Source organism: Hyperoodon ampullatus (assembly GCF_949752795.1).
Source record: "Hyperoodon ampullatus genome assembly, chromosome: 9".
Taxonomy (NCBI): domain Eukaryota; kingdom Metazoa; phylum Chordata; class Mammalia; order Artiodactyla; family Ziphiidae; genus Hyperoodon; species Hyperoodon ampullatus.
This window is the reverse complement of record NC_136922.1, coordinates 108,153,404-108,179,588: the sequence shown is the minus strand read 5'-3', so window position 1 is coordinate 108,179,588 and position 26,185 is coordinate 108,153,404. Positions and strand designations below refer to the sequence as shown.

The 26,185-nt window shown below is 57.7% G+C and overlaps 1 protein-coding gene across 1 annotated transcript in view; it reads left to right on the top strand.

Annotated features, from left to right (window-relative positions):
- The window catches only part of PTPRN2 (protein tyrosine phosphatase receptor type N2), a gene marked incomplete at both ends in the record, with an annotated part of 706,645 nt that overhangs the window by 301,085 nt on the left and 379,375 nt on the right, over positions 1-26,185 (top strand). Inside the window, one exon of the mRNA XM_079711893.1 lies at positions 2,372-2,451. Within this exon, the coding sequence (XP_079568019.1) occupies positions 2,372-2,451 (80 nt within the window). The remainder of the gene's footprint in view (positions 1-2,371; positions 2,452-26,185) is intronic.

Below are 26,185 nucleotides of genomic sequence, written 5' to 3'. Positions count from 1 at the left end.
GGAACCCGATTCCCACGGCGAGGAGTGAAGACACCGCGGCAGGGAGTCTCCATGGGGCAGGGAGGACCCCTTGTCCACCCCGGGAGCATCCAGCAGGGACTGGGGAGAGGTCTGCTGCGTCCCCTCAGACCCTGGGGCCTGGGGAGTCCACGGAGGATGCTACCTGTGACGTGGGCGGAGGGTTGGACAAGTCCTCCGGGTGCCACACGTGGGGGGCGGGACCGGGAAGACTCGGCTCTGCCGCGACAGCAGGGGTGGAGAGGGAGGGTGGCGCTACTGCAGGACGTGGTGACGTTTCTTGTACAGGGAGGTGACCGGGAGGCCCCATGGCTGGACGAGCCACCAGAGCTGTGGGCGCCACGGCAGGAGCTGCTCCAGGAGCGCTCGCTGTGCTTGCGGCGAGGCCCAGGCTCCTGGGTGGAACGTCCGACAGCAGAGGTGCTGGAACGACGGCCATGCTACCCCTGGGGGCTCCGCAGTTCCCTCTGCAGAGGGCCCGGCCGGCCAGGGCGCTGGGCCAGAGGCCGCCTGAGGGACAGGACCGGAGTGAGACCAGGGGTCACGAGTATAGGTGGCCCCTGAATGCCAAGAAGCCCTGAGGTGCGTGGAGGCGTGGTCTGAGCTCCCACGACCTGGGGCAGCGGGCCGGCCGCTGGGTGACGTGCTCGGGAAGGAGGGGAGGGGACAGAGTGGATGCAGAGGAGGCAGCAGGTGGCACACGCCTGACTCGGGGATTTGGTTCCTGCTGGCGGCGTTTCTGCCGTTTCTGAGAGCGTCGCTGTGCTTTCCACGTGACTCTTCTCAAGCCCGGTCCCTTTCACCTGAGTCTCACTCTCGTGCACTTTTCCTTACCTCACTCTTATTAGCAGTGCCTTTGAGACGATCTTGTCATAGACGCTGGAATTGGCGTGGAGTGGGTGGGAGGCCCAGCAGGGGGCAGGGCCAGGTTAGACCATGCAGGTGAAGGGCGGCCTGGCAGCGTCTGGGGAGGTGCAGGGCGGCGTCACCTGTGACTCAGCTGGGCTCCCTGTAAGGGAGGACAGCCCTTGGGTCCACAGGGTCCTCGTCGTAAATGGAGGCGACCGCGCCTGCCTGGCTGGAGAGATTAAACACGATACGCGCAAAGCTCCCGTGTGCACGGAGGCTCAGCAGATGGCAGGCACGTGGTTTTGTTCTCGGCGGTGCTGTTTGGTGGTTGAATCTGTGCAGACTGATAAGATCCCATGGCTTCAGCGAGGAAGGTCCAGCCCCTGGACCAGGGGAGGGCAGTCGAAGCGAACACTGAGCCTGTCGTGGGGAACCTCACCAATCACCAAGAGCAGCTGCCTTGCCAGGGGCATCCTGGCGGCCAGGGGCCCCTGGAAACCACACGTGTGACGGGAAGGGCCACCCTCGAGCCGCCCGTGCCGTTCTGGCTCCCTCGACACCAGCTCCTGGGAGGTGTCCGGGAGATGACGGCCCAGGAGATGTGGAGCTGGGACAGTCCTGACGAAGGTGGCCTCCCTGCCCCCCTTCAGACGAATCAGTTGTTAAAAGGGGGGTGTACTTTCCAAAGTCACATGCAACACAGTATTTAAAAAGCTTTGAAATGTTTTTTTTTACCAGATATTTTTATTTATTTATTTATTTATTTATTTTTGGCTGTGTTGGGTTTTCGTTTCTGTGCGAGGGCTTTCTCTAGTTGTGGCAAGCGGGGGCCACTCTTCATTGCGGTGCGCGGGCCTCTCACTGCTGTGGCCTCTCCCGTTGCGGAGCACAGGCTCCGGACGTGCAGGCTCAGTAGTTGTGGCTCACGGGCCTAGTTGCTCCGCAGCATGTGGGATCCTCCCAGACCAGGGCTCGAACCTGTTTCCCCTGCATCGGCAGGCAGATTCTCAACCACTGCGCCACCAGGGGAGCCCAGCTTTGAAAAATTTTGACAACTCCTGTCTGGCAATCCCCTGCCAGTTGTTTTTTTTTACTGAGTAGTTCTAAAGATTTCAGTAAGTTTTTTAAACAGTTCCTTTCAAGAGAATTTTAAAAATACCCGTCGCTTTCCTTGTGCTTTTGGTTCCTGTGGCTCCCTTGGGAACAAAATACTGAAAACAGTTTCCATAACAATTTTTCTTTTTCCCTTGCAAGAATATCTGCTTGTTATTGTTGGATATTGGGGTTGATGTGAATTTTTTGTAAGTGCCCTGCTGTGTGTGTGTTAGAAAAGTGAAGCCTGTGGATAGAATTCCTGGAATCTGGGAACAGAGTCACAGTGACCCCGCAGAGCCACCCCCGCGGAGGTCGCGTGTGGAGGAGCAGCGCCTGGGGTGCGTGTAGCGTTCAGGGAAGAGGCCCGTGTGCTGAGTGGTTCTCACGCCTGTTAAACGGTCTCTTCCAGGGTCTCGGGACCAGCGGTGACCTTCAGGGTGCGCGCCAACGTCCAGAACGTGACGGCGGCGGACGCTGCGAAGGTGGCAGGTGAGGCTGCTTCCACTTAAGCGCACGCGCCCACCCGGGCAGGGAGGGGGGCCAGCTGCTCGGAAGACAGCCGTCTCCCCAGAACCCCGATGCTCATCGGGTGGGGCCCGGAGGGGAGTGGCTGGCCTCCTGGGGAGGGGCGGGGGACGGCGACCGCACTACTCGCTCGGATAGAAAGCGGTGTAGGGGCGGGGCTCCGGCCTCTGCGATGACCCCGTGTGGACAAAACGTTGCCCTTGTGCTTTGAGGTTTTCTGTCCCGTCCCAGCCCAGCCGCTCACACGGGCTTCACCGTGTCCACCTGGCCCACGAGAGCACGGGACGAAAGTCTGAGTAGCCCAGTGCTTGACCTCTTAGAGCCCAGCCCATCACCCGCTCACGCATTTTGAGATCTTCTGGGGGGGTTCCCAGCGTGTGGTTGGTGTTTGTCACTGAATGAAAAACGCAAAGCTCAGAATGTGGGGTGTGTACGAAGGCTGCTTTCCCCTGCACCCCACGTTTGTTTTCAGCTACTGAAAACTTGTGTAAAATGTACAGTCTTTCCGCCCAGTAAGAAAAATATAGGAAACGTAACAAAACCTGAGCCTGATGGTTTCCAGTAACTCAGTGGGAAGGACTCCCGTGCTTCATGGTCCTTTGTAAGCACAGTGGCTGAATGCACCGACCCAGACGCAGCAGAAAATGACTCTCCATTTCAGCCAATCCTGTATGTGGCTAAATATATGAACTATTTTTAATGGAACTTACATTTTCACCCCAGTGTACAATGCAGCACAGTATTCTGGCTGATTTAGAGATCTGGACATTTAGTTCTCGTCAATTGCGGTATCATCTTATGGCGTCTTATTAACTTAAAGTTTCTTTATCCAGTGATGGGCAACAGGGCATAAAAATAGCTGTAACACCCTATTTTGGTGAAACAAACTGTAGGTCTTCTCTATTTTGGTTGCTGTTGGCTTTTCCTTGTAGGATATTTTGGTGCCCTTAGGAACTCTGATTTGCTGAAAGGAATGATTTGGGGAACAGAATTTTTGGTTAAAGAAGAATTCCTTGTGGAGTTGTACTACTTCCCAGAAAGCCAGTGGAGAGGTGACGCGCACGCCCCCGGCCCACACGCCTCCCAGGCTTCCTTTCACTGTAAGGGGTGGAGCTCGGGGTCCAGCTGAGCGGAGCAGCCTAGTGGGTCCCGGAGAAAGGAAGTCAGCAGATTCCATTCTAAACACTGCTGGCTGAAAAGGAGCGGAATTCCGTGTTAATGGCTTTGCTCTGTGTGACCACGGGCTCTCTTTCCCTGCGCAGCACCCATTTTATGGTCCTCGTTCTTCAGCATAAGAGATTATTGAGTATATTTAAGACCAAATCAGTTATCATTTTTTACCCAGAAATGCATTAACAATTGTTCCATAATTGGCAATTCATCCCAGTACTGGGAAGTAATACTTTCAAAATTGGATTTGCTGGAACTTAAGGATGCTCTGAATGGAATAAAATGGAATGAAGTCTTTTTATCTTTTAGAATTGTGACAATATATTCATGACAATGGCATTTCATTTATTTTATTGCTTTCTGTGGGAAATGAGGTTGATTATTTGAAGTCTGGTTCCTTGGTCATTTTAAATGTGGTCACATCAGGTACTGAGGGGGAAAATGCACGTGCAGTTTGAGTGTCATATCAACAACCCTCTAAATACTCAAATTTCTGAATTACATTTTCGTGAACCAGTGTAGCTGTGCCAGCCAGGGTGTTTCTTGCTTGTGCAAAATGGATGACATATGTGCATAATTTAGAAACTTCATTTCTTTTGTATTTTAAATAATTTCATGATGTTATGGATGTACCTGATGCTATACAGGGAAAGGATTACGGAGGAGAGTCTGTGACCATAGGATCTGAGCGTTTGGCGGCAGAAATGCCAAACTGTGGTGGCACCTCGACCCCGGCCACCTTGAGGGCGTGTTTGCTGCCACCAAGAGAAGCAGCCTCCTCCAGTGTGGGGTCCACGTAGGGGTGGACGTGACCCCGTGTTATCAGGAAGAGTTTGAACTTAGAAGGACGTTTTGTGGCTCCAGTTTTAGAAGATGATGTGGCATCTTACTAGCGTTTTGGCGGCACTGTGGGCGGGGCCGGCAGGATGGGCTGCCTACAGACAGCACAGCCTTCCGCCCGCATGTTGGCGCCCCTGCAGATCCCAGGACCGTTTGCCCTTGGTTCTCGCCGTGGGGCTTCCTGGTGCTGCGCTGTGCGCCCCTCTTATTACCAGCAAAGGGAGACGTGACCCTGTGATGGAGTTCAAAGGGCATTTCCTTTGCCTATTCTGCACAGGGTGGTACAGAACTTAATGAAGAGTCATGTAGCTGATGACACGTCTGTCCCCATCAGACATGGTCCGTGTTTGTCCTGAAAGGTGGATGCAGTGGGTTTCCTTATACGGGTGGTTCTTTCCTGGGCATTAATTAGTGAACTTGGGCGTGGACGTCAGGTGTGAGTGAACAGTGGTTCCCAGGAGACACTGCCTGCGTTCAGAGCACACAGAGAACACGGGTGGTTGCATTCAGTCTTCGTGGCCACGTCATCTAGTCAAATTGAGCAGGACAGAAAAATCCTTTTCTCATTCTTCATTTTCTCGGTAGCTTATCCTTAAGTAACGTATTTCTAACCCGTGCGTGCGTCTCCCTTCAGGGAGGATGTGCTTGATCACCTTTAGAGGAAGCACGCGCTTTGCTCCCCGTGACCCGCAGAGACGCCTGCCCCGTGGCCCCTGGGGCCGTGGCCTCTTGCGTGCGCTGCGCATCCCTCCTGCCCTGAGATCGGCCGTGTCTGCTACCCTCCCGGGGGCCTTTTCAGCCTCAGCTCCTCTTTGCTGGGGTGTTTGACTCGTGACTGTCTGGCAGGTGACGGGCCTGGCTCAGCGGCTTGTCTCCCTTGGATCTTAGCAACACCAGCTGCGTCCTGTCTAATCCAAGCTCTGGCCTCAGCACTCGGCTTCCATTCTTCCTCTGGGCTCATTTCAAGTAACACACGTGATTTTAAATCTTAGCATCTCCTGTTTGGAGAACGATGCCTTTAAACACTGTCGGGTGCGAGCCCAGGGCTGGGAACCGGGACAGCTGGACCCCAAGACCCACCCCGGACCGTGCGCTCTGCCCAGCCTCCAGGTGAGGGGGCAGGCACGTCCTTCTGCAAAGTGCGATGCAGTCGCTCCTGGGAGAACGGAGCGACCCCTGCTGTGATGCCCACGCAGCACAGCCGTCTGGACGGCCGACAGGCTTCTCCCTGACGGGAGCACCACGCGAGGCCCAGGCCACAGGGACATCTGCAGAGCCCGGCCTTCAGAGGAGGGGACGCCTCACCTGGGTGCTTGTCGGGTGGGGCTCTGAGGACCAGCGTGGGTGCCAGGTGGGCTGGAGGGGAGAAGGGGCCGTGCAAGGGGCAGCCACGGGGCCGGGCGGGGCCGGCAGCTTGACTCTCACCCGAATCAACTCGCAGCGGAGCCTCTGGGTCCATGAGAAGGGCTCAGCGAGTTCATGGCGGCCTGTGGGGTCAGCGCTGCCTTCCTGACACCCAGGGGGCTTGGCCAGTGGCCCAGGTGCCCGCACCTGCACGAGGAATCCCAGAACAAGGAGGCTGCCGGCCCAGGGGAGGAGGGGCTCCTTGCTGTAGTGCCAGCTGCACACACAGCTTCTCCCGACGGCCCGGGCTGCTTGCCGTGGTCACACCCTCTGTTCTCGCCTGGGACGCAGTGCCTGCACCTGTGAGTGTGGGCAGGCAGCTGTGCGTGTAGGTACCCGAAACCAGTTTTGCGCCCAGTGTGCTTTCATTGTGATTGAGAGACCGGAGTAAATGTTAGAGGGACTGGTGAGCCCTGGAGCTGAAAGGAAGGCTGTGCTTTTTCACCAAGACTGAGGAGGGTGCTTTGGAAGTGCTCGCACAGTCCAGCTGCTCAGAAGCCTTGCTATTCTGCAGGGGAGTGGGGTGCCTGGTAAAAGCTGGGAAAAGCCAAAGCCTACAGGGACTCTCATCTTCTCCAAGACGTAACGCGAGAGAATCGGAGGATGTTTTAAGTAAAAGGGACGTCGGGGTTCCTCCTGATCTGCGCCTTGTGACACAGATGAGAAACACAGGCCAGAGTGGCGGCGGGCTTGTGGTGGGATGCAGGGAGCCTGCGGGGTCCGCCGACCGGCCCGTGGCAGCAGGCGGGGAGTGGCCTGGTCTCGGCTCTCCAGGCAGTTCTGGCGCGGTCGCCTCGCAGCCTCGGGCAGGTTCCAGGTCGAGGGCCCGTGGAGCCTGGCTGAACCTCGGGGGTCCCCAGCAACGGGCAGGGGGCCCTGCAGGGTCAGCTCACCTGCTGCTCCCGTTTCAGCAGGCGGGTTGGCGGACGCGGCGCCCGAGGACTGAGGCGGGAAGACAGGCAGCAGAGGGAACCGGCCGGGGGCCTGGGGACTCGGCAAGGGTCTCGGACTCCAACAGGGTGATTCCGGAAAAGAAACGGAATAATTTTTCAGCTCTGTCTGTCGTGTATCCTGTGTTGTTACCTGGAAGGGACAAGCTTGCTTTATTTCGCTGAATGGATAGACTGTGTGTTTCCAAAGCAAAGTGCGCGACAGAGGCCCGTCCTCCCGCTGGCCGTCAGATGCATCCTCCATGTCTGCCATCCAGGAACGAGGCTCATCTGGGCCGGGGGTCACCATGGCCGAGTGAATGTTCCTCCTCCGCAGAGGGAATATGGCCTGGAGCCCCTGCTTTAGCGGGTACTTGTGCTTTTCCTGAGGATGAGAAAGGAGTCTTAAGGCCTGTTCGGGAGGAAGCAGGGGTGGTGACGGCTTCATCCTGGATGGATTCGCGACCAGCTGCAGAACACACGTCGGGTGGAAAGGTGCCGCTCTTGCTACTGGAAAAAATGAATCTATTAGCAGTCAAAACACGCTGTCATTTGGGGGCTCTTTCAGCTTTTGCAGAACTCAGCTCAGGAAGTTCCTGTGATAACAGTTGGGGCTGCTGCCTCTTCATACTTATGTGAAGACAGAATCTGCTTCTGTTCGGATAGACTTGGAGACCTGTCTGCAGATGGATCTCCTGGCTCATCCTTGGTCCCAGAAAGGTATTTTCTGGCTTCTTTGGGGCACCCCCTCCCACTGCTACAGCCCCCAGCAGAGTGGACGGGAGGCTGAGACCAGGCGTTTTCAGGGCACGGGCCTCACTTTCCTCCTGGGATCTGGCTGGCTGCCTCGGAGTTGGATGCAATCCAGAGCCGAGGGCTGTTCGTGGGCACCTGTCAGTGTCAGAACCAAATGCCGACACGATGCGATCCTGCAAAGGCAGAGTCGGGGTCGAACAAGAGTCGGGACGGGAGTGGAGTCCAGAGCTTGGGGGTCTGGACTTGGGGGTCTGAACCCACGCGGGTTCTGGAAGCTGTCAGCATTGGCCGGGGCTGGGCGTGCGAGGGTGGAAACGTGGACCCGGGCTGGCCTGCTTACTCCCTGGCCAAACGCGCGTGCAGAACTGGGGAGTGGGAAGGGGCCGCCTTAGCTTCGAGGCGTCCACGCCGAGGACTTGTACGTCCTGTTGTCTCTGGGGTCAAGGCGTCTCCTGGAGCTGCTTTTAGTCGAGGCCAGTTTCCCACTTACCAGTCACTGGTTGGTACCAACGCAGGGCGGCCAAGTGCCAGGCCCTGTGCCGGCAGTGGGGATGCTGGGATGACGGAACAGAGACTGGGCTCTGGTGAAGGTGCGGCCTAGCGGGGGAGACGGAGGAGGAGGACGTACATATGCAGCGCGATGTGATACGGCGCGGCACGGGGCAACGTGACGCGCTCTATGGCGTAGTCCAGTAAGATGCCAGGTAGTGCAGTGTCGCATCGCGTGCACTGTCACATGATGTAATTTTGTCATTACGTAATTATTTGCTATACCTGACATTGTATAGTACATGATATAGCATGATGTGGTGGATGGTATGTTACAGCATAGCAGTATATGTAGCAGTACAATGTAACGTACTGTAAGACAGCACACCGTACGGTAGTGTACTGTACATCACATCGCCTCAGGGAACGTGGAGCGGTCTGAAGAGAAATCAGGCAGGTCATGGGCGCTGGACGGGTCAGGACGGGAGCTGGTTTAAATGGTGGCCAGACAAGGCCCCGAGCAGCCATAGAGACAGAAGCCGAGGTTGCCAGCAGCCAGGCCTCCGTGCACGAGCAGTGGGATGTCTGCATCTCTGGGTCGGGGCCCTGGATCTGGGAGTTGGCGACACGATGCCCAGCACATCCTTGGAGTCTGTTTGTGGTTGTCAAGGTGGGTTTTGTAGTCTCACGCTTATAAGCCCCGTTTCCTTCCTTCCTTCTCCTTCCCTCTTCCCGCTCTGTGCTGGTGCCAGGAGTCACAGAGAACCAGACAGAACAGGTCTTGTCCTCTCCAAGCCTGGTGTCTGCTGGAAAGAGAGACACTGTGACCCAGACAGCCTGAGAAGGCAGGGAGCGCTTCCTGGAGGAGGCGTCTCGCCGGAACACTGGGGTTCACGAGGGGGAGTGATGGGCACAGACCTGCAGTTTTAATTGTGACACATAACACTTCTGAAAGCTCCCGGCTTCAGCTCGAGGGATGTATGGGGAGACGAGGTGCGCTAGAGGTGTTTGTGTGGTCCAGAGGGACACGCGTCACGGATGGGGACACGGCGACATCGTGGGTGAGGTCACAGGGGCCCTGGGGACACGTCTGCTGGACCTGGTGTATGATGACGGTGCTGGGTGTGCGAGAAGCGTCCAGGCTGAGGGCACCAGATTTTCTGGCTGGGTCACCCGGGCAGAGGGGCATTTGCCGGTCGGTGGGGGGGACAGGAGGCACTCAGGACAGGATGACATGTTATGGGGACGTGGTAAGTGCGGTTTGGCCCATGTGCGTCTGGGGCCCCGAGTCTCCAAGAGTGACACATGCAGGTGCAGCTGGAGAGAAGCGGCCCCGGTAGCCCCGAGCTGACCCGAGCTGGGCAGGTGCCACCTGAGCAGCTGCTGTCTGCAGAGGGCAGACTTCTCGGTCACACGGGCCCCGCCCAGCCCTGTGACCTATGGCCCAGCCCTCTGGGGCCCTCTGACCTCAGACAGGCTGCTCCACACTGAGTCCCAGTTGGCTCGTGTGAAAATGACGCAGGAACCCTGATCCACAGGACAGTCGAGTGCTGGGTAAGGGCATGCTGAGGAGCGGGCCTGGCACATGGGCCCCCAGTGGGCAGTGTCCTGTGAGCTGCCCCTGGGATGTGGTTGCCAGACTCCTTCCCAACATGTGGGCCGCCCCCTCCACTGCCACAGCCCTCGGCCCCAGGGGCTCAGTGCTGATCTCAGTGGTCAGGGCGTAGCCGGCCGCCCTTGGAGGACGTGACCCACCACGTGCAGGGCTCAGGTGGATGCTGTGTCCAGTGATGGGGCTCCGGCCCCCCGGCGACACGCAGAGGACATGCGCTGCTGTCCCTTTGCCCTTCTGCTTAGTGAGTGTCCAAAACCCCAGTCCTTCCAAGTCACACAACTGTTCCCACAGTTGATCGTTGTGACGCTTCGTCGGCACGTGACTGCTGTTCCTCCCTATCTCAGCACAAACCTGAGCGTCTTTGTGCCTAAGTGGAAGGTGGCTGGTTTTAAAAATAGGGCTGTGGCCGCAGTGCGAGACAGGCACCCACAGGAAGAGACGCAGTGACAGCACGGGCGGGCCACCCGGCAGCGTGCGGGGACGGACAGTGTGGCCCGTGGCCGGGGCCTCCCTCAGCAGTTTCCAGCGGCCCTCCTGCCCCCGGCCGCACAGCTGGGCGAGCGCAGTGTGTCCAAGCCACCTCCCCGGGGCTCTCTGGCTGCACCAGTCCCCATGGCAACGGCGGAACAGCGGAGCAGCCATGAACATGTTTCCCTGTTTCTGCGGGCCGGCTGCTCCAGGTGGGGTCTGAGTAGAGGCTCCCAGCCCGCCCCTCCCCGGCCCCCACGATGCTGGGTTAGTAAGCCTGGAGCTCTGCGCAGACCTGGGGGGCCTCCTTCCTCCTGGGTGGCCGTCAGACCAGCTCTACGGCCAAGCTCAGGTCTTTGACACTTGAGGTGTCCTGATGCTATAATTTCAGAGGCCCTGTGACGCCTAACTGTTTAACAGATTCTTCCCACGAGCCCTTCGGTGTCTGAGCCCCTCACCATTTCTCCTAGACGCACCTGCAGCATGGAGCCCCTCCGCACACCTGGCAGCCATGGGCGGTCACCTGCCTGGCCCAGGGCAGGTCCCGCAGATGCTGGGATCAGGAGAGGCACCTCTCGCCGCAGAACAGAGGAGGATCAGGAGCCGAGAGCCCCCTGCAGGAGGAGGGGGGCTGGTCCCTGGCTTTGTCTGTTGGCACTTGGGCAGGAAGCCCTTGGAAACTGGTGGGGATATTTGTCACAGGCAGGTCTCACTGTTAGCAGGCTGCTGAGGCCAGTGCTGCCTTCCTGGGCTTGTTTCCCACCCACTTGCCCGTTTTCCTCCTGCACAGGGACACTGAGGCTCCAATGGCCCATTCTTGAAAATGAGCCCCTAATTACAGGGCACGCTGGTACCCCGAGTCCTTCTAGTTACAGGGCACGCCGGTGTCTGAAGTCCATGTAGTTTACAGGGCATGCCGGTACCTGAGGTCCGTCTAATTTACAAGCGACGTTGGTACCCCAAGTCCATCTAATTCACAGGGGATGTTGGTACCCCAAGTCCATCTAATTCACAGGGGATGTTGGTACCCTGAGTCCATCTGGCCTTGAGACACAAGTCTGAAAAGGCACCGTGTGCATCGGGGAGCTGCGATAACTCCGTGGGTGGCTGGGTTATGGGACAACAGCCCTTGGGGTGATGCTGAATATGTGACATGCAAATCAGCCAGCAAACAAAAGGCTCCACGGGATGGCATGTGAGCCCAGCTGGAGCAGCTCCCACGGCCCTCTCTGTGGGAAGAGGAGTATGCACCACACGGTGAGCAACGACTTCCAGGCGAGCTGGCTGCAGGATCGCCCGCAAGCTAAGAGCCAGTCAGCACGGGCTCCAGTTCCAGCTTGGCCCGGCGTCCCCTCTGCTCTTTCTTGGCAGCCAAAGTTGGGGACACAGACCCGCAAGAGTGGGGACCAGGGTTCGGAGCTGAGTCCCAGCCCCCGTCCTGCAGCTCCGTCGTGTGACGGCTCCTTTTTCGGACTCCCGGCTCCTTCTCCGTGGGACGGGACTGGTAATTATGCCCCTGGGGTCGCAGTGTGATTAAGCAACGGAGGAGGAGTTTGGTGTGAGTGAAACTTTGCTTCTACAGGGTTGGCAGGCTGCTGTCACCGCCCACCTTGGATTCCTGTCGGTTTTGCTTGCCCGGAGTGCGTGGTGTTCTCCGCGTGGCCGGAGCTGCATTGGTGCTTCGTGGGGTTGGACGAAGGGGAACCAGCCGTGTGTGAGGATTGTGGGAGGGTCGCAGGCTGATGCGACCATTGCGTGGTCATTAAACGTGGACCCAGGTCTTCCTGGAGGGGGAGGGAGGTGTGTGGCCACCGTCTGCCCCTGGACTTCCTTCTGCCCGAGGACTCAGGCCCGCAACGTGAGGGCAAAGCCTCGGTGTGGATGGTCACCCAGGGGAAGGCAGCTCCGGAAGGACGCCCGCGAGGTCGATGCCCTCGTGCTGATTAAGGCGGTTGTACAATTCCTCCTTTTCCATTTAAAGGCGGTTTGCTCTTTGTCAACACCTTGTCTTATTACAATTGCAAAGCATGAAAAAGCAAATTCACAATGAAAAGTCTTCAGCAAAAGCAGTGATAGGATTCCCTCCCACAGGATAAAATGGTACAAATAAAGTCTTGCCAATGTCACGACCAAATCGACATCCCCAAACTGCCCCTCGAGGAGGTAACCCAAGCTGCCACTTGTTGGAGAAAACTTGGTCACAATGAGCGAATATAGATGTCCCGGCGAGCCGCATCCTGTAGGTGGTCGCCCGGGTGCAGTGCTTTAACCCTGTGACTTTTAAGAATGAGAACAGTGACACCATCGGCGGGGCCTTCCTGCAGGGGCTGCTGTTTCACCTCTCTTGGCTGCAGAGCTTGGAGCAGGGATGCTCCGTGCCGGGAGACAAGCAGACCACGGGGCAGCAAGGGCAGCACCCCTGGCGCTTCCCCCGCTTCCTCATTTCTCCTCCTGCACAGTGATGGAGTGAAAGGAAAGGGCAGGCCAGGCCCGGAGCCCCTGCACAGGGGCCGCCTGCTTGCCAGGGCTCTGCCTGGGCTGCTACCCGGGGCCCTGCAGCCCACTGCCCCTGCGGACGCAGCCCGGCCCTTCATGTACCTCCACCGGCTCCTTCTCCAGCCCCCGTGCTGCCCTTCCGGCATCTCCCAGCCCTGCCTCTTCCCCGGACCCCGGACCCCAGAGCCCGGATCCGCACCAGCTCAGCAGGAAGCCTCCCAGTCCGCCCGTCGCTGCCCACTCGACCCACTAGGCCTCCCTCTCCTCCCCCAGGGGCGGCCCTCGGCCAGGCTGGCTTCCTGCGGCTCCTGGGCAAACCACAGTTGGCGCCCAGCCAGGCTCCCGCGTCTGCGTCTGGCTGGCAGCTCTCACCTCCACGCAGGGGAGCGGTGTGGCAGAACGACCGTGTGGCCCCCAAGGCTGCACTCTTTACTGCGTGGCCCTTTGCAGAGTCCTAGGACGGTGGTTTTCAGCGTGTGGTCCCCCAGAGCGACCACATCAGTATCGACTGAGACTTGATAAAAGTGCAGATTCCTGGGCCCCCAGGTTTCCTGAAGCCCATACTCTGGGGGGAGGACACAGTCTGTGCTGGAACCAGCCCCGCAGGGGCTGCTGCGATGCAGGCACTTGAGAACCTCTGGCTGTTGTAGACAGACATCCCCAGACACCCACCTGAATCTGCAGAGGTCTCCAGACCCGCCACCCGCTGGGGCTTTGCCCACGCAGGGGCGCAGACGGTGTCTGTGGTCGGCGGGGACAGCGATGTGGACAAAAGGAAAATGTGGGCACTTGAAATGGGCCCTGTTTCAAGAGCCGCCCTAAATGGAGGAGTCCTGATTAAAAAGTGCGTTTATGGCAGTTTCATTTATACGGAAGTAGAAACTTCATCCTAACCCTCCCTCCGCCCATCTGGACACACCTCTGACTGTCCAGGCTGTCCCAGCGCTTCTGCGTTGGCTTTGCTGCTGCTGGAGGAGGTGGGAACAAGCCGGCTCTGCCCCCAGCTCTGATGCTGTCATCTGTAGCGATGACTGCTCCCCTGTGATGCTTCCCAGGACGAGGGGAAAGGCCGGAGGGTCTGCTGGCTGCGTCCCGCTGGTCAGCCTTAGGGACCTGCTATGGGGTCTGCTTGCCAGTGTGACCCGGGCCCACTCAGCTCCTGTCACCGGCCCTTTCTTGCGGCAGCCCAAAGTCCCAGCAGGGCAGGCACCTCCAGAAGGCGGCCCACTGGGTGAGAGCTGGGACCACTCAGAGTCCTAGAGGTAACCTTAACCATAACATCTTCCCGTGGAAAATCATTTTTTTGTGTTTCACAATGTTTTGGAACGTCTCCACCGCATTTTGTAAATGCCTCACGTGTCCACCTGGAAGTCGGGGACCCCTTTTAGTGCTCAGAGGGTCTTTCTAGGTGGAAGAACTTGGGAGATGCAGAGGAAGTGCAGCCCCTTGGGACGCACGCCTGGTTAAGGCTCTTTCCCACCTGGAGCCAGAAGGGCGGACCCCTCGGGAAGGAGGGAGGAAGCACCTGGCTGAGAACTCAGCGACCTGGGTTGGGCTGGAACCTGAGGGTGGAGCGTACCCTCCTCTGAGCCCTCCTTATTCTCGACTTTAAAGAAACATTTTCAGGAACCAAATGATCACGTAACTTTCTTCTTCTAAAATAATACAGAGAGACACTGACATTCTCATGCTCTGGGGTAATCGCCATTCTGAATATGAAATGTCTCATCCTTTAAGAAAAGTCAGATTTCGTTTATCTGTAATTAAATCCAGAATGTGTTATTATTTGAAGGCCCTCGTGGATTTCCAACTTTGTTGTTCTAAAAATGAATTGAGTGAGGGACTTCCCTGGCGGCCCAGTGGTTAGGACTCCACGCTTCCACCGCAGGGGGCGCGGGTTCCCTCCCTGGTCGGGGACCTAGATCCTGCATGCCCCGCGGCGCAGCCAAAAAAAAAAAATGAACGAGTGAAACGGTTCCCAGCACCAGTTTAATGAATGGTTCCACTTGCTGTACTGTCCACCCATCGTGGAAACAAGAGTCCTGAAGCATCCATGGACTTGACCTGCGGCTGTGCTGTTGCCGTGACCCCGTCCACCCCGCGCACAGCACCGCTGGCAGACACCCTTCTCGTAAGGCACAGCTGGCAGCCTCTGTGCCTCTCAGACACTCAACCTGAGACTTACCTTCACACGGCCAGAACACCACTGGAGAACAGCTGGCGCTGGAGGCCTGAGCGCCGAGGGTGGGTCACCAGCCTCTCCTGGAGGTTCCCCAGGACGTGACCACACCGGCCTCTGAAAGGAGCCCTCGTGGGGACAGCACACCTGCGGCCGGTTAGGGAGCTTCTCTGCAGCTCTCCGCCAGGCAGCTCCACGATACTCCTCGGAGCTCGCGGCCAGGGTAAAGGCCGTGTTCCGGGGAGCTCTCAGGATTCCTACCAGGAGGCGCTGAGAGTTGCTGAGCCCATTGTTTCTCTTTGCCCTGATGGCCTGGAGCCTCACGCTTGGACTCCGTGCCCACGTGTTCACCGTTTCCCACCCGGAAGCATGGCGTATACTGTTTCCTGTCACGTGTCATGTCTGTTGTATCCTGTCTCGCTGTGTCCCATCCTGTATTGCTGTTTCACACCGTGTCCTACTGTGTCGTGTCACTGCCCCGAGCTCCTTGGGAGCTGCTTTCCGTCCCCTCGGAAGCCGGCGGAGCATCAGCCATCACTGCCGTTAGCTGCTCATGCCCCGCGTGGGCCGTCGGTCCTGACTTTCTAGGGGACACCAGACAACCTGCAGTTCTTTGGACGGTCACGTGCACAGGGTCATGAGGACCCCATCCAGCTGCACTTGGAGGACCGTGCGACGGACCAGTAGTCCCGCTCATGGGAGGGGACCTTCCACATCCCTGCCTATAACCAGCAGGTGTCCCCCAGCAGATGGCCTTCTGGAAGTCACTGCAGTGGGTGGGGTCAGGGTTATGTGGAGGAAGACGGTGTCATTGAGAAAAGGGTTCTGAGAAAGATGGAGCCATTGGCATCCTTCAGATACAGCGAGTAGGCAGCTCTGTGTAGAAGGCTCCCTGGGTAGGCAGCTCTGGGTGGACGGCTCTCTGTGTGGACAGCTCTGGGTGGACGGCTCTCTGTGTAGACGGCTATCTGTGTAGGCAGCTCTGGGTACATGGCTCTCTAGGTAGACAGCTCTCTGTGTGGGCGGCTCTCTGTGTGGACGGCGCTCTGTGTGGAGAGCTGTCTGTGTGGACGGCTAAGCAGTGATTCTGAGCGGAAGCAAATGAGGCCCCCGGCACAGAGCCGCCCACGGCAGCACAGTCAGTGCTGGGCCTCCCATTGCCTGGGCCCTTTAGATTGCCCACACAGACCACACGCAAGTGAGAGCGTGGCGCAGGCATCTGTGTTATTTTTCTCTCACACCCGGACCCGGATGCTGTGGCCACAGGGCCAGGAGGCGGGCCTGGCCGAGCACCGCACGGAGTGACGCCGCCTCCGCAGGTCAGTGGTTGTGGCGGACGTACGCCTTGCTTATGGACTTCCGAACGCTTGTCTTAAGAGAGGAGGTTCGTCTCAAGTCACACTTTCCCAAAAGTTGCGTGATTCTGGCTGGAGAAATGGATGTGGTGGGATTGGCGCCTTGACCGAGGCCCCTGCAGGTCGGACTAGAGCAGGGGCGTCTCCGGCTCCTTCTGGAATTGCCAGCAGGGAAGCCAAGCAGGTGAGGGCATGGAAAAGGGAAAGAGGAAACGTGGGTCCCAGTCGCGGACGGAGGCGCGGCGATGCAGCTGCCCGCCTTGCACATGGCGCTTGTGGGCATCGCCCCCGGACCCCAGTCCCACCTTCGGTCAGAGGAGCTCTGAGGGCTGCCGAGCAGTGCCTGCAGCCCCGGCACCTGACCAACAGCCCCGTCTCACCTGGCTTTATAGACATCAGGCAGTTCCCACCTTCCCTGGTGAGAACATTGACTTGTGAACCATCAGCAAACGATTCGAAGGGTGTTGATGAGGTGACGTCTGGCAGCCAACCTGTCGGGTTGACCCTCGTCACTGGAAAAGGGTGCTTCAAATCAGAAAGAAAGTGGGCCTTGGGGGCCTTAAGTGCCTGACCCCACCTGGGGCACAGGGCAGGAATTTGTGCTGGAAACAAATCCAAGAGAGCCTTCTATGAAGTGGTTTTCCCCACACTTTCCCAGGACTGACGGGGGCTGAGAGAGCAGCACGGCCCCGTGGGCGCTGCCCACAAGGCCAGCCCGCCCCGTCCTTGAGCGTCTGTCTGTAGGAGACGCACCTCTCACCGCCGAGGGGCTGTGATTTATGGAGCATCTGTGAGACCTACCCAGTCTGCAGGAGGAGGGCCTCCCTTTGCCTCGAGATGAGTGGGGTTTGAAGGTGTTGACAGAGCCAGTGAAGGAGGGTGGCCGTTCCAGGCAGAGAGCGGGCAGGAGAGGGCAGGACCCTGTGCAGAGATGTGACCTGGGCCACAGGGTCCTGAGGAGGCAGGGTGGCTGGATCGAGGCTTCAAGGAAGGCAGGGCTGGGCGGTGCCGGTTAGAAGCATCCCTCTGGCGGCCGACCACCACGGGGGCTGCCGAGCAGGCAGAGGCATGGAAACCAGGGCCTCTCCTGGACTGATCGGCGCTCGGGGCATGGACGCAGGCAGCAGGTGACCCCAGTGGGATTTGATGGACTGGACGGAGGGACAGAAACGTCAGGGGTGAATGGCTCGCAGGATCCCGGCTCTGTCACCTGGCCATGTCCAGGTGGAGGTGTGAGTCGGGGGTGCAGAGTCCGTCCCCACTGCCCCCCGTGGGGCCTCCTGTGGCCACTGGATGCTGGAGAGCTGGGCTGCCGGCCGGCCTCTCCCACCAGCCACGGGAAGGTGTTCGGAAATGCTTGCAGGATAAATCCTGCGTCTCGGAGAGTAATTTAATGTTTGTAAGACCCCGGACTCAGGCAGCTTCGCGGACGTGAGCCCCGCACGGTCCCCGTGGGAAGGTCCACTCTTCCCCCGACCTGCCCTTTTTCTGTGGCCGCCCTGGCATGGGGCGCACGCCCCTCCGGAGGGGGCTCTTCCCGATGCTCCTGTGCATAAGGCCGCCCACCGCCATCCCCGCTGGGGCGGCCGGCTTCCTCTTTGTTCTCAGGACTGGAGCTCGGCCGAGTCAGCACCGTGTGGGCCACGTCCTGTGCAGCAGTGGTTCCGCCCCACCAGGGCACCTCCACCTCCAGAGACCCCAGATCTGAGCCCCCCTCCATCCAGGGTCTCTGGAAAGGCACCTCCTCCCCACAGGATCCCACTGTCTCTCTGGAATTTCCTTAAATCTTCCACAGTTGGTTTAAACACTATGTAAATGAAGAGAAACTTCCTTACATGCAGCCTCCAGAACACGCCTGTTACGTTTAAATGTTTGTCTTTTACCACACTAAACAGATTTAATCCCTTTAACAGTTTGTAATAAAACACGCAGGAAAGCGTGTTTCCCATTCGGTCGCGATAGTCCTCGCTCTTTGGAGCGCCGCGCGTCGGGTGTGAGATGCTGCAGTGGGTCCTGAACGTTTCTCTTTTTCTCTTTCTCGAATAACCTGTTTTCTTCTCTTCCACACTAAGTGGTGGCCTTCCCCCAGAAGCCACCCCGGTGTCACAGGCCTAATGAGGAGATGCAGAGCCCCCGCCCCACTTCTCATGCTCCTCTGGGAAGCCACCGACGTCGCCGCAGCAGTGGCTCCGACCCCGCGGGCGCCCCTCCGTCGGGTCCTGTGGCGCGTCTGCCCCGTCGTGAGCTTTTCCACGGTCTGAGCTCCTCTGACGCCCGCTCTCTGCTCCCTGAGATTCTGTCCCAGGCAGACCTTCTGGGTGAGGTTATGGGAACCGCCTCGACTGACGTGATCTGAGGTTGAAAGGACAGCCCCCCCAGACGACGTGGGGGTGAAAAAGCAGAACTTCTGTGTTGCCGTATGGCCGCGGTCAGGGCTCCAAGGAGGGTGCTGTCCAGCAGAGCCCCTTCCCCGAGGCTGATGGGGGCAGGAGCCGGACGGGTGCTCACAGCCCCACGCCCTCCGTCCCCGGCCGGCAGCAGCCGCCCTGGCCGAGATCGGGGCCCTCAGGGCCCCCGCGTGGGGCAGGGAGGTAAGAATCAGCCTGAGACCCCCCCGGGTCCTGATGTTTCTGATGGTGAACGGCTGAACCCCAATCACCCACAAGCTCCGTAGTCATTGCTTTTGGCGGAATCCCGGGAGGGCCCTCAGTCCTTCCTTAACTTTCAAAGCCCAGTTTCCAGACGGTTTTTGCTCCTTTCTGAAGAGAAAGAAGCCAAGGAACAGGTGATGGGGCTGTCAGAGGAGGTCACTCACTATAAGAAGATGCTGCGCGTAATAAACGTGAGGACGCGCCCGACAAAAAGTCCCTCGTGGAGTCACTCCGTGTCAATTTAATCCTGCTGTTGAAGAGAACGCCGCCATCTGTTTGAACAGCCTCTTGCCTTCACTGCCCGGGACCCTCTCTGGATCAGAGGCTGAGTGTCCATCACCCGGTGAGCTCATCCGAGGTGACAGCCTCCGACGCAGACGGGGACCCTCCTGTCAAGGGCTTCTCGTCAGAGGCAGAGGCCCACGTGTGTACTCACGCCCTCCCCTTGGGCGTGAGCGACGCCGGCTAGTAGCTGCCCTCCCGCTGTGCCAGGTATTCGTCGCAGATTGAAACTTCAGCCTTTGTGCTGCGAGCTGCTGGTGCCTGCAAAGCTGTTTAGGAGGCCTGGCAGCGTTGTCTGTAGGTTCAGTGTGTGTTTTGACATGTAAATTTACATGAGGCATATTTAATCAGCCACAGTGATATGCTAATTGGATTCATCTGTGAACTGAATAAGACACACATTTGAAGAAAAATGAAGTGAACTTATTACCAGCTGAGACACTTTGTAATCAGTGCTGTGCGTCATCAAAATGCGGAAAGGTCAAGTGCCAGGTATCTGTGGGGACTGGGCTGCCCCGGTTCAGGTCGGCTGTTTTCCTCCTTCCGTAAAACGCAGTGTGACTTGCGAACCCTCAGCAGGGCCGTGTCACTGTCCTGGGTGCTGATTTGCAGGAGCCCTGGGGGCACCCGACACCAGGGCAACCCGTGAATCCATTGTGGATGTGTGAGTGTGTGACCATGAGTGTGAGCGTGCAAAACACAAGGTGAGTGTGCAAGCGCATAAGCACGTGTTGGGCGTGTGTGAGTGTGCAAGGGCCCGTGTGCAACGTGAGAGCACTGTGCAAAGCATGGGCGTGAGCATTCAAACACGAGTGTGCAAGCATGCAAACACGAGTGCAGGTGTGAGGGAGTGTGCCAGCACAAGCACGCAGGCACGTAGAAGTGGAGAGGAGGGGTGCGTCCCCGGCCTGTCCCCAGCGTCACACCGGACCCCAGGCGCTGAGCTTTGCCCAGAGCACCAGACGGGGCTCCCGCCCTCCATGTGCACAGCGCTGTCAGAGCCTGGGGCCCCCCGTGGGGAAGCCACGCACAGGCCGCTGGTGCTCCAGCTGCGCCCGGCTCCACGGTGACAGCACGCTCCCCCTCGCTCCCCCAAACGCACTCTCTGAGGCGCTGCCAGCCACGGTCGCCCTGCTCACCATCACCTCTGCTTCTCATCCTTTACCTGGAACCGGCAGAGGGAGGCTGGAGCTCTCAGACGTGAGGGCCTCTGGGCCTGGGCGCCCCGCTGTGGGGGCAGCACCTCTGGGTTCCGCCCTCTCTGTCCTCATAAGTCTGCTCACCAGCACCCTGCACGCGGTCATTGGGGGCGGGGTGCTTCCCGGACTGTTCCCTGCGGGAACGGCTTTTGTAAATGCAGCAGCGGGTGGAGCGAAACTTACCCAGTGAAGCAGTGGTGGACGGAGATGGTAGTGCAGCTGGACGGAGACGGGGTTGGCAGGGCCTCTGATGTGTCGAGTGTCTTCTTGTAGGAGCAGGGGTGCGAGGGTGATGAATAGGCGTTTCCTTTTCAGGGGGCAGGTGCTTGAGGAACCGGGAACAGGCAGGCAAGACGGCGGGAGAGACAGAATGGGATGGGGCCCTCCCGCCCTCCCCAGCCAGGGATGCCTCTGAACCCTGTGGAGAAAGGAGCCCAGCCTGGCTGCAGAGACGAGGCCGCGACAGGACCGCCGGCACCGGGAGGGTGTGCGCCTGGGGAAGCGGGAGGCCACGGATGCAGGCGCGTGGCCTGTGGGTGGTGAGGAAGCCCCAGGGGAAAGCCTCGGAGCCTGTCCGTGAGCCCCCAGAGGACCCAGAACAGCAGGAGCTTCCTGAGGTGGGTGGCTTCAGGCCTGCAGGCGTGAATCATAAAATCAGGACAAAGTTGAGTTCGTCTTACTTTTGCTGGTTAAGCGAGAGGGCGCTGAGCTAAGGAAACGTGAAGCGCAGCGGTGCCCACGGGCAGTGAGGACGGGGCATGGAGTAGAGACTCTGCTCTGTGACGGATGGTTTTTCTTTGATTCGAAGAGAAGATGGAAGAATAATCCATGAAAACCTGCATTCAGTGAGTGGTTCAGCTCTTCAAAGTAATTCTATCAACAGTTTTAACTGTAACTTTTCTTAGGCGACTTAAGCAGCGGTTTGGTTGGGCACATCTTTCTGGGCATGTGTTCTTGGTCAGGGCACCCACCGGTTGTTCGCAATGGGTTAGTGTCCTCTGTTCTTTAACTTCTGGGGCCCCGAAGGTGGCCGAGCACCGAGTGTCTGCCAGGCAGCGAGGGGCAGCCCTGGGCTGCTGTGCGGGAACTCGAGCCCCAGAACTGGGGGGTCGGCTGTGGCTCTGAGCGCCAGGCCCGGCCTCCGGCCTCGGCGTTTACACAGCCATTCGAGGGTCTCAATGAGCAGGTGAGGAGGCAGGGCAGTGCCCACCAGGAGAGCGAAAGCCTCGGGAGCTGAGACGGGGTGGCCAGGAGGCGGCGGGGACGGCCAGCCGAGGACAGAGGAGCCGGGCGGGCAGAGGCCACAGTCCCCGGAGCAGCCGAGGCCCCGGGCGGGCCCGCTCGGGAGGGGGCCTGGTGGGGGGACGGGCAGGACGTGGCGGGCCTGGGGCACCGGAAAGGGGGGTTGGCGGGGGCTGCCTTGCCTGCTTCGTCCACCTGGGGCCCTGACCCTGGCATAGCCGCCCTCTGTCCCCCTGCAGTGCTGGTGCCGGGATGCCCAGGTGGCCCCTTGTGTCTGGCGAAGAGTCCAGCCGTCTGCACGTGGCCCCTTGTCCCCGCTCTGACTCCCTTTCAGACCCACCCTCCGCCCCCAGCACCACCTGCATCCTCCCAGGCACCCGCCCCGGGGCCGCTCGCGCTGCGGGGCTGCGTGTCCCTGCCTGGACCCTGGCAGGCTGGACACTCCGGCCCTTCTTTTCCTGGGGCTACGACGATGTAACTGGGCATCGTGCGCGTCCCTCGTCTTCCTGTCGGACCAAAGGCCTCTTGAGGGGGAAGGAGGCCCCTCGTCGGCCCTCGGCCCCCCGAGCTGTTCGTGGTGCTTGGCCCCTACACGGTCCTTCCGACTCTGCCCGTTACTCCGCCACTGCCGACCCCGCCCGGAGAGAGCAGCTGGTACCACAGAGGTGCCACGTGCAGAGCAGGCGCTGCCACGCTGTCCGGGAGAAGAGGGGTCAGTGTGGGTCAGCCGTGTGTCTGGAGGCTCCACCCCAGCCAGGGGCCACCCGCCCTCCCCTGCTCGGTTGTGGCCTCATGGCCTGCCCCTCTGCCGATCCAGGTGGATCAAGGCTAAATTAGAAGTAAGCCTCGGTGGGTTGGAACGGCCTTCTTGCAAGTCGGCGGGACGGACGCCCGGCCGCAGGTGCACAGAGGACGGGGCTCAGTCTGTAGGTGGCAGGTGAGGGATTATGGCTGAGAAACTCATGCCCAGCTAAGGAGGCGCAGGAGCCCCTCAGGTGGGTGCTCCCCCTGCTCTGCCGCCTTGTCCAGAGGCACCAGGTGCCCACATCCTGCAGTGTCAGCGGGGTTTACGTCATTACCGCAGGGACGGTGTCGGGAACGTGCTCGCAGGTAAGTCCAGGACGGGCTTAGTGACCTGAAGGGCGGCTCCTGGAAAGGCAGTGTGAGGACCCCGGGGTTTAGGTTTTGCCCCTGGGTCTGTCGCTAACCGGTTGTGTTAGTTGTCACTAACTAGTGGTGCAATGATTACTAGTTGCTTGTTCTCTCAATTCCTCAGGCCCCTAGTTATAAAACAGGAGGTGTTTGCTAAGTAATCTCCGGAATCTCTGCCGACAGAAAGATGCTCTGAATCCAGGGCGTGTCCGCACCCTGCACGCACCTCCCCTCTTTCCCTCCAGCATCCACTCTGCCTCTGCATCTCCTCTCGACATGAATATGCACAGTACCGGCCCAGGCCAGCACCACCAGGGCATTCGGGATGCAGAGCCGGCATTTACCTGCACAGCCAGGATCTTTACCACTGGAAACTGGAAAAGTGGAAATCTGATGAATGTAAACATCTTCCCAATTTACTTTTTTTAAATAAAAAAAAGTATTTCTCCAGCCACTTGGAGCCGCCTGACACAGAGGCTGACTTAGCTCTACTTGTTCACTGCTGTCTTCTCCAGAAACATGCCGGTGCTGCATGTAATGTGCCTGTTTTCCAAGAAGCCCTTGACTTTTTTAACTGAATTGGATCCCCGTCCCCAGCTGTACCTTTGGATGGTTTCAGCATAAATTCCCATTGATTTCAGGGTCGATGCACACGTGTAGCTTCAGCACAGGGGGGTTTAAGAGGGCCCCTTTTCGTTTTCAATATGGGAAGTTTGCTTAAAATCCATCCACCAGGGATCACCTCTCCTGCGATCCTGTTTCTCCTCTCAGCTTCCTGCTGCTCCTGTTGAGAATGAAAGGCCGCCCTGCGTCCCCTCCTCGGTGCTTCGTGAACTGAAGCTGAACCTCTGGAGGCTTGTGTGCAGGAGGGGCGTCTTTCCCGGGCGCCCAGCACCCGGCCTGCACCACCCCGCCCGGGCCCTCGTGGTCATCTGGGGCCACCGTTACCTCAGCTGCTCCTGTGCCCCATGCCCTCCGCTGCCGAGTTTGATTTTACAACGACTCGGGGTCCCGAGCCCCCGCTCCCCCAGGCCTCCTCCCCACCGGGTCTGCCACGACCCCGGCTGTGCTTCCCTCCCAGGCCCCTGACCACTGGTCTCCCTTTGGGGCTGCAAGTAATTTAGACCCGGCTCCCTGTTCAGTAGGAACTGGAAAGACACACGTGTTGGAAACCTGCTTTGCTTTGTTATTTTCCAGTTTCTGCAGAGGTGAGGCAGCTGCAGGGGGAGGATGAGGGCCAGACACTGATGAAATGGATAATAAGAGAGCCCCCAGCCCCTCCCGCCTCTTTCCGGTTCCTCACTCTTCATCTCGTCAAGTGCTCCCTAGATAAGCCAGCTTAATAATTTCTCTCCTGTTTTCTGTGCCACTCAATCATTTTTTATTTAACCAAAGACTGCTTTGGACATTTCATGGGCTGTTGGTTTATAAAATCCTATAACTCAGATAAAGTGTTTTAAAATTTTCTGATCTTAAGCATCCTACAGGGTTGCTTTGGGGGTTAATTAATTTTATGAACATTGCATGTGCCGTGGTGTGGGACAGGAGTGTGAGACGCAGTGTTGGTGGCGGGTCTGTCCTCGCCCGTGGAGTCCTCACCATTCCCTCCATCCCCTGCACACGTAGGTGCTCGGCGCACCTTTCAGTGAGTGAAGTAAGTTAACCTTGCACATTCCACGAAGGCTGTGTGGCCTGTGTGTGAGCCCCGTGATGCAGCAGGCATGTCTTCCCGGGTCGCGTGTCCAGCTTCAGAATCTCTTGGCGTGTGTAACTGCATCTTCCTTTATCACAGACATCTTTCTCATGACATTGACCTTCCAGAAGGCTTCTTCTAACAGGTAATATCTATACAGGAAGACCCCCAAACCATGTGTTTAATAAGAGCTTTGCAAGATAGAAGCATTAATAAAGGAGCTAGACGTGGCTCGAAGGCAATCTGTCTTTTCAAGCACGAGCTTAGTCGTTGGTAGGAAAGGATGTTATTGAGAAGAGTCTCGTGACGAAGGGTTAGGAAAAGCCGAGAGCTGACCTTAAACGAACCAAATCCACATAAACTTAGTTCCTTTTTCTGGACCTAAGTGCTCAGGTCTCTGTCTGGCCAGAGGTTTTCCAAGACAATAAATATTGACTATTTGTAGCTTTCGATTGTTTCTTTATATTAATGGTATTAAGAACTACTTGGGAAAAAGCAGTCAACGATTTTTATACAGATGATGTATTTTTGTTCTTGTTTTCGGCGTCCCTTAATAACGAGTAGGTCCATTTCAACTCCCCCGGCTTTCTCGCTGCTCCTCACACATTCCAGGCAAGCTCCCCCGGGGGCCTCTGCACTGCCCCCCTGAAGCCTGCAGTGATTTCCCTCGATATTTGCATTGTTTCTTTAGGTAGATTCTCGTTCCTTACCTACGTCACTTTCCTTCTCTCTAAGGAACTTCTTTCAACATTTCTCTCAAGGCAGATCAGCTGTTGACAAACTCGCTCATTTGTCTTCGATCAGAAACAGTCTCTATCTCTCCTTCACTTTTGAAGGATCCAGAATTGCTAGGTTGGCGCGTGTGCTTTTTCCTTCGCACATTAAATGCTTAATTGCGTTCCCTTCCTGCTCACGTGGTTTCTGAAACAAAGTCCGTGTAAGTCTGCCCTGGCTGCTCTGTAGCTGCTTTTCCCTGTGGCTCGTTCACGATTTTCTCTGTCTGTGGTGTCCTGTAGTTTGAATATGATGTCGCAGGTACAGACTTTGCGGGAATTTCTCGGGCTTGGTGCTCGGACGTGTGGTTCAGTGTGCGTCACTCGTTTTGAGCGTTTTCAGCCATCGTGTCTTCAGTTTCTTCTCCTTCCGGTTTCCCATCACACAAGGTGCACCTTGTGCAGCCCCTCACATTCCTGGGTAAAACCTCCTCTGTCTTTTTCACTCTCTCCCTGCAGAGCAGTTTTGGGACCTCTTCCTCAGCCCTGACCAGCCTAGGCCTTCACCGTTTCTGCTACACTGTTCCAATTTCTAGCATTTCTTTCTGATTCCTTCTGAGCATTTCCGTTTCTCTACTTATACTACCCATCTGCTGTTCCATGCTGTCCTTTTTCTCTGTTAGCAATCTTAGCATATTGATCGTAATTATTTAATATCCCTGATCAGATAATCCCCAATCTGTGTTTTGTCTGAGTCTGAGTCTGGTTCTGATCTCACTTTGCCTCTTCAGGCAGTGATTTTTGTTTCTGTTTTGTTTGCCTTTGTGATTTTTTATTTGTTGCTGAAAGCCAAGTACGATGTATGGGGGAAAAAGGAACCGGGGTAGATGGGCCTTCTGTGCGAGGTTCTGCATCTCTCTGGCTGTGAGTCAGGTGGTATTTACTGTTTACGTGACCATAGGAGTCACAGGCTAGTAGTTTTTCAGTTTATTTCGTCTCCTCTGTCCTCTTTGGGTTTCCCTAGAGACTTCTTCTTAAATGAAGTCTGAGAGGCTCAGTTCTTTA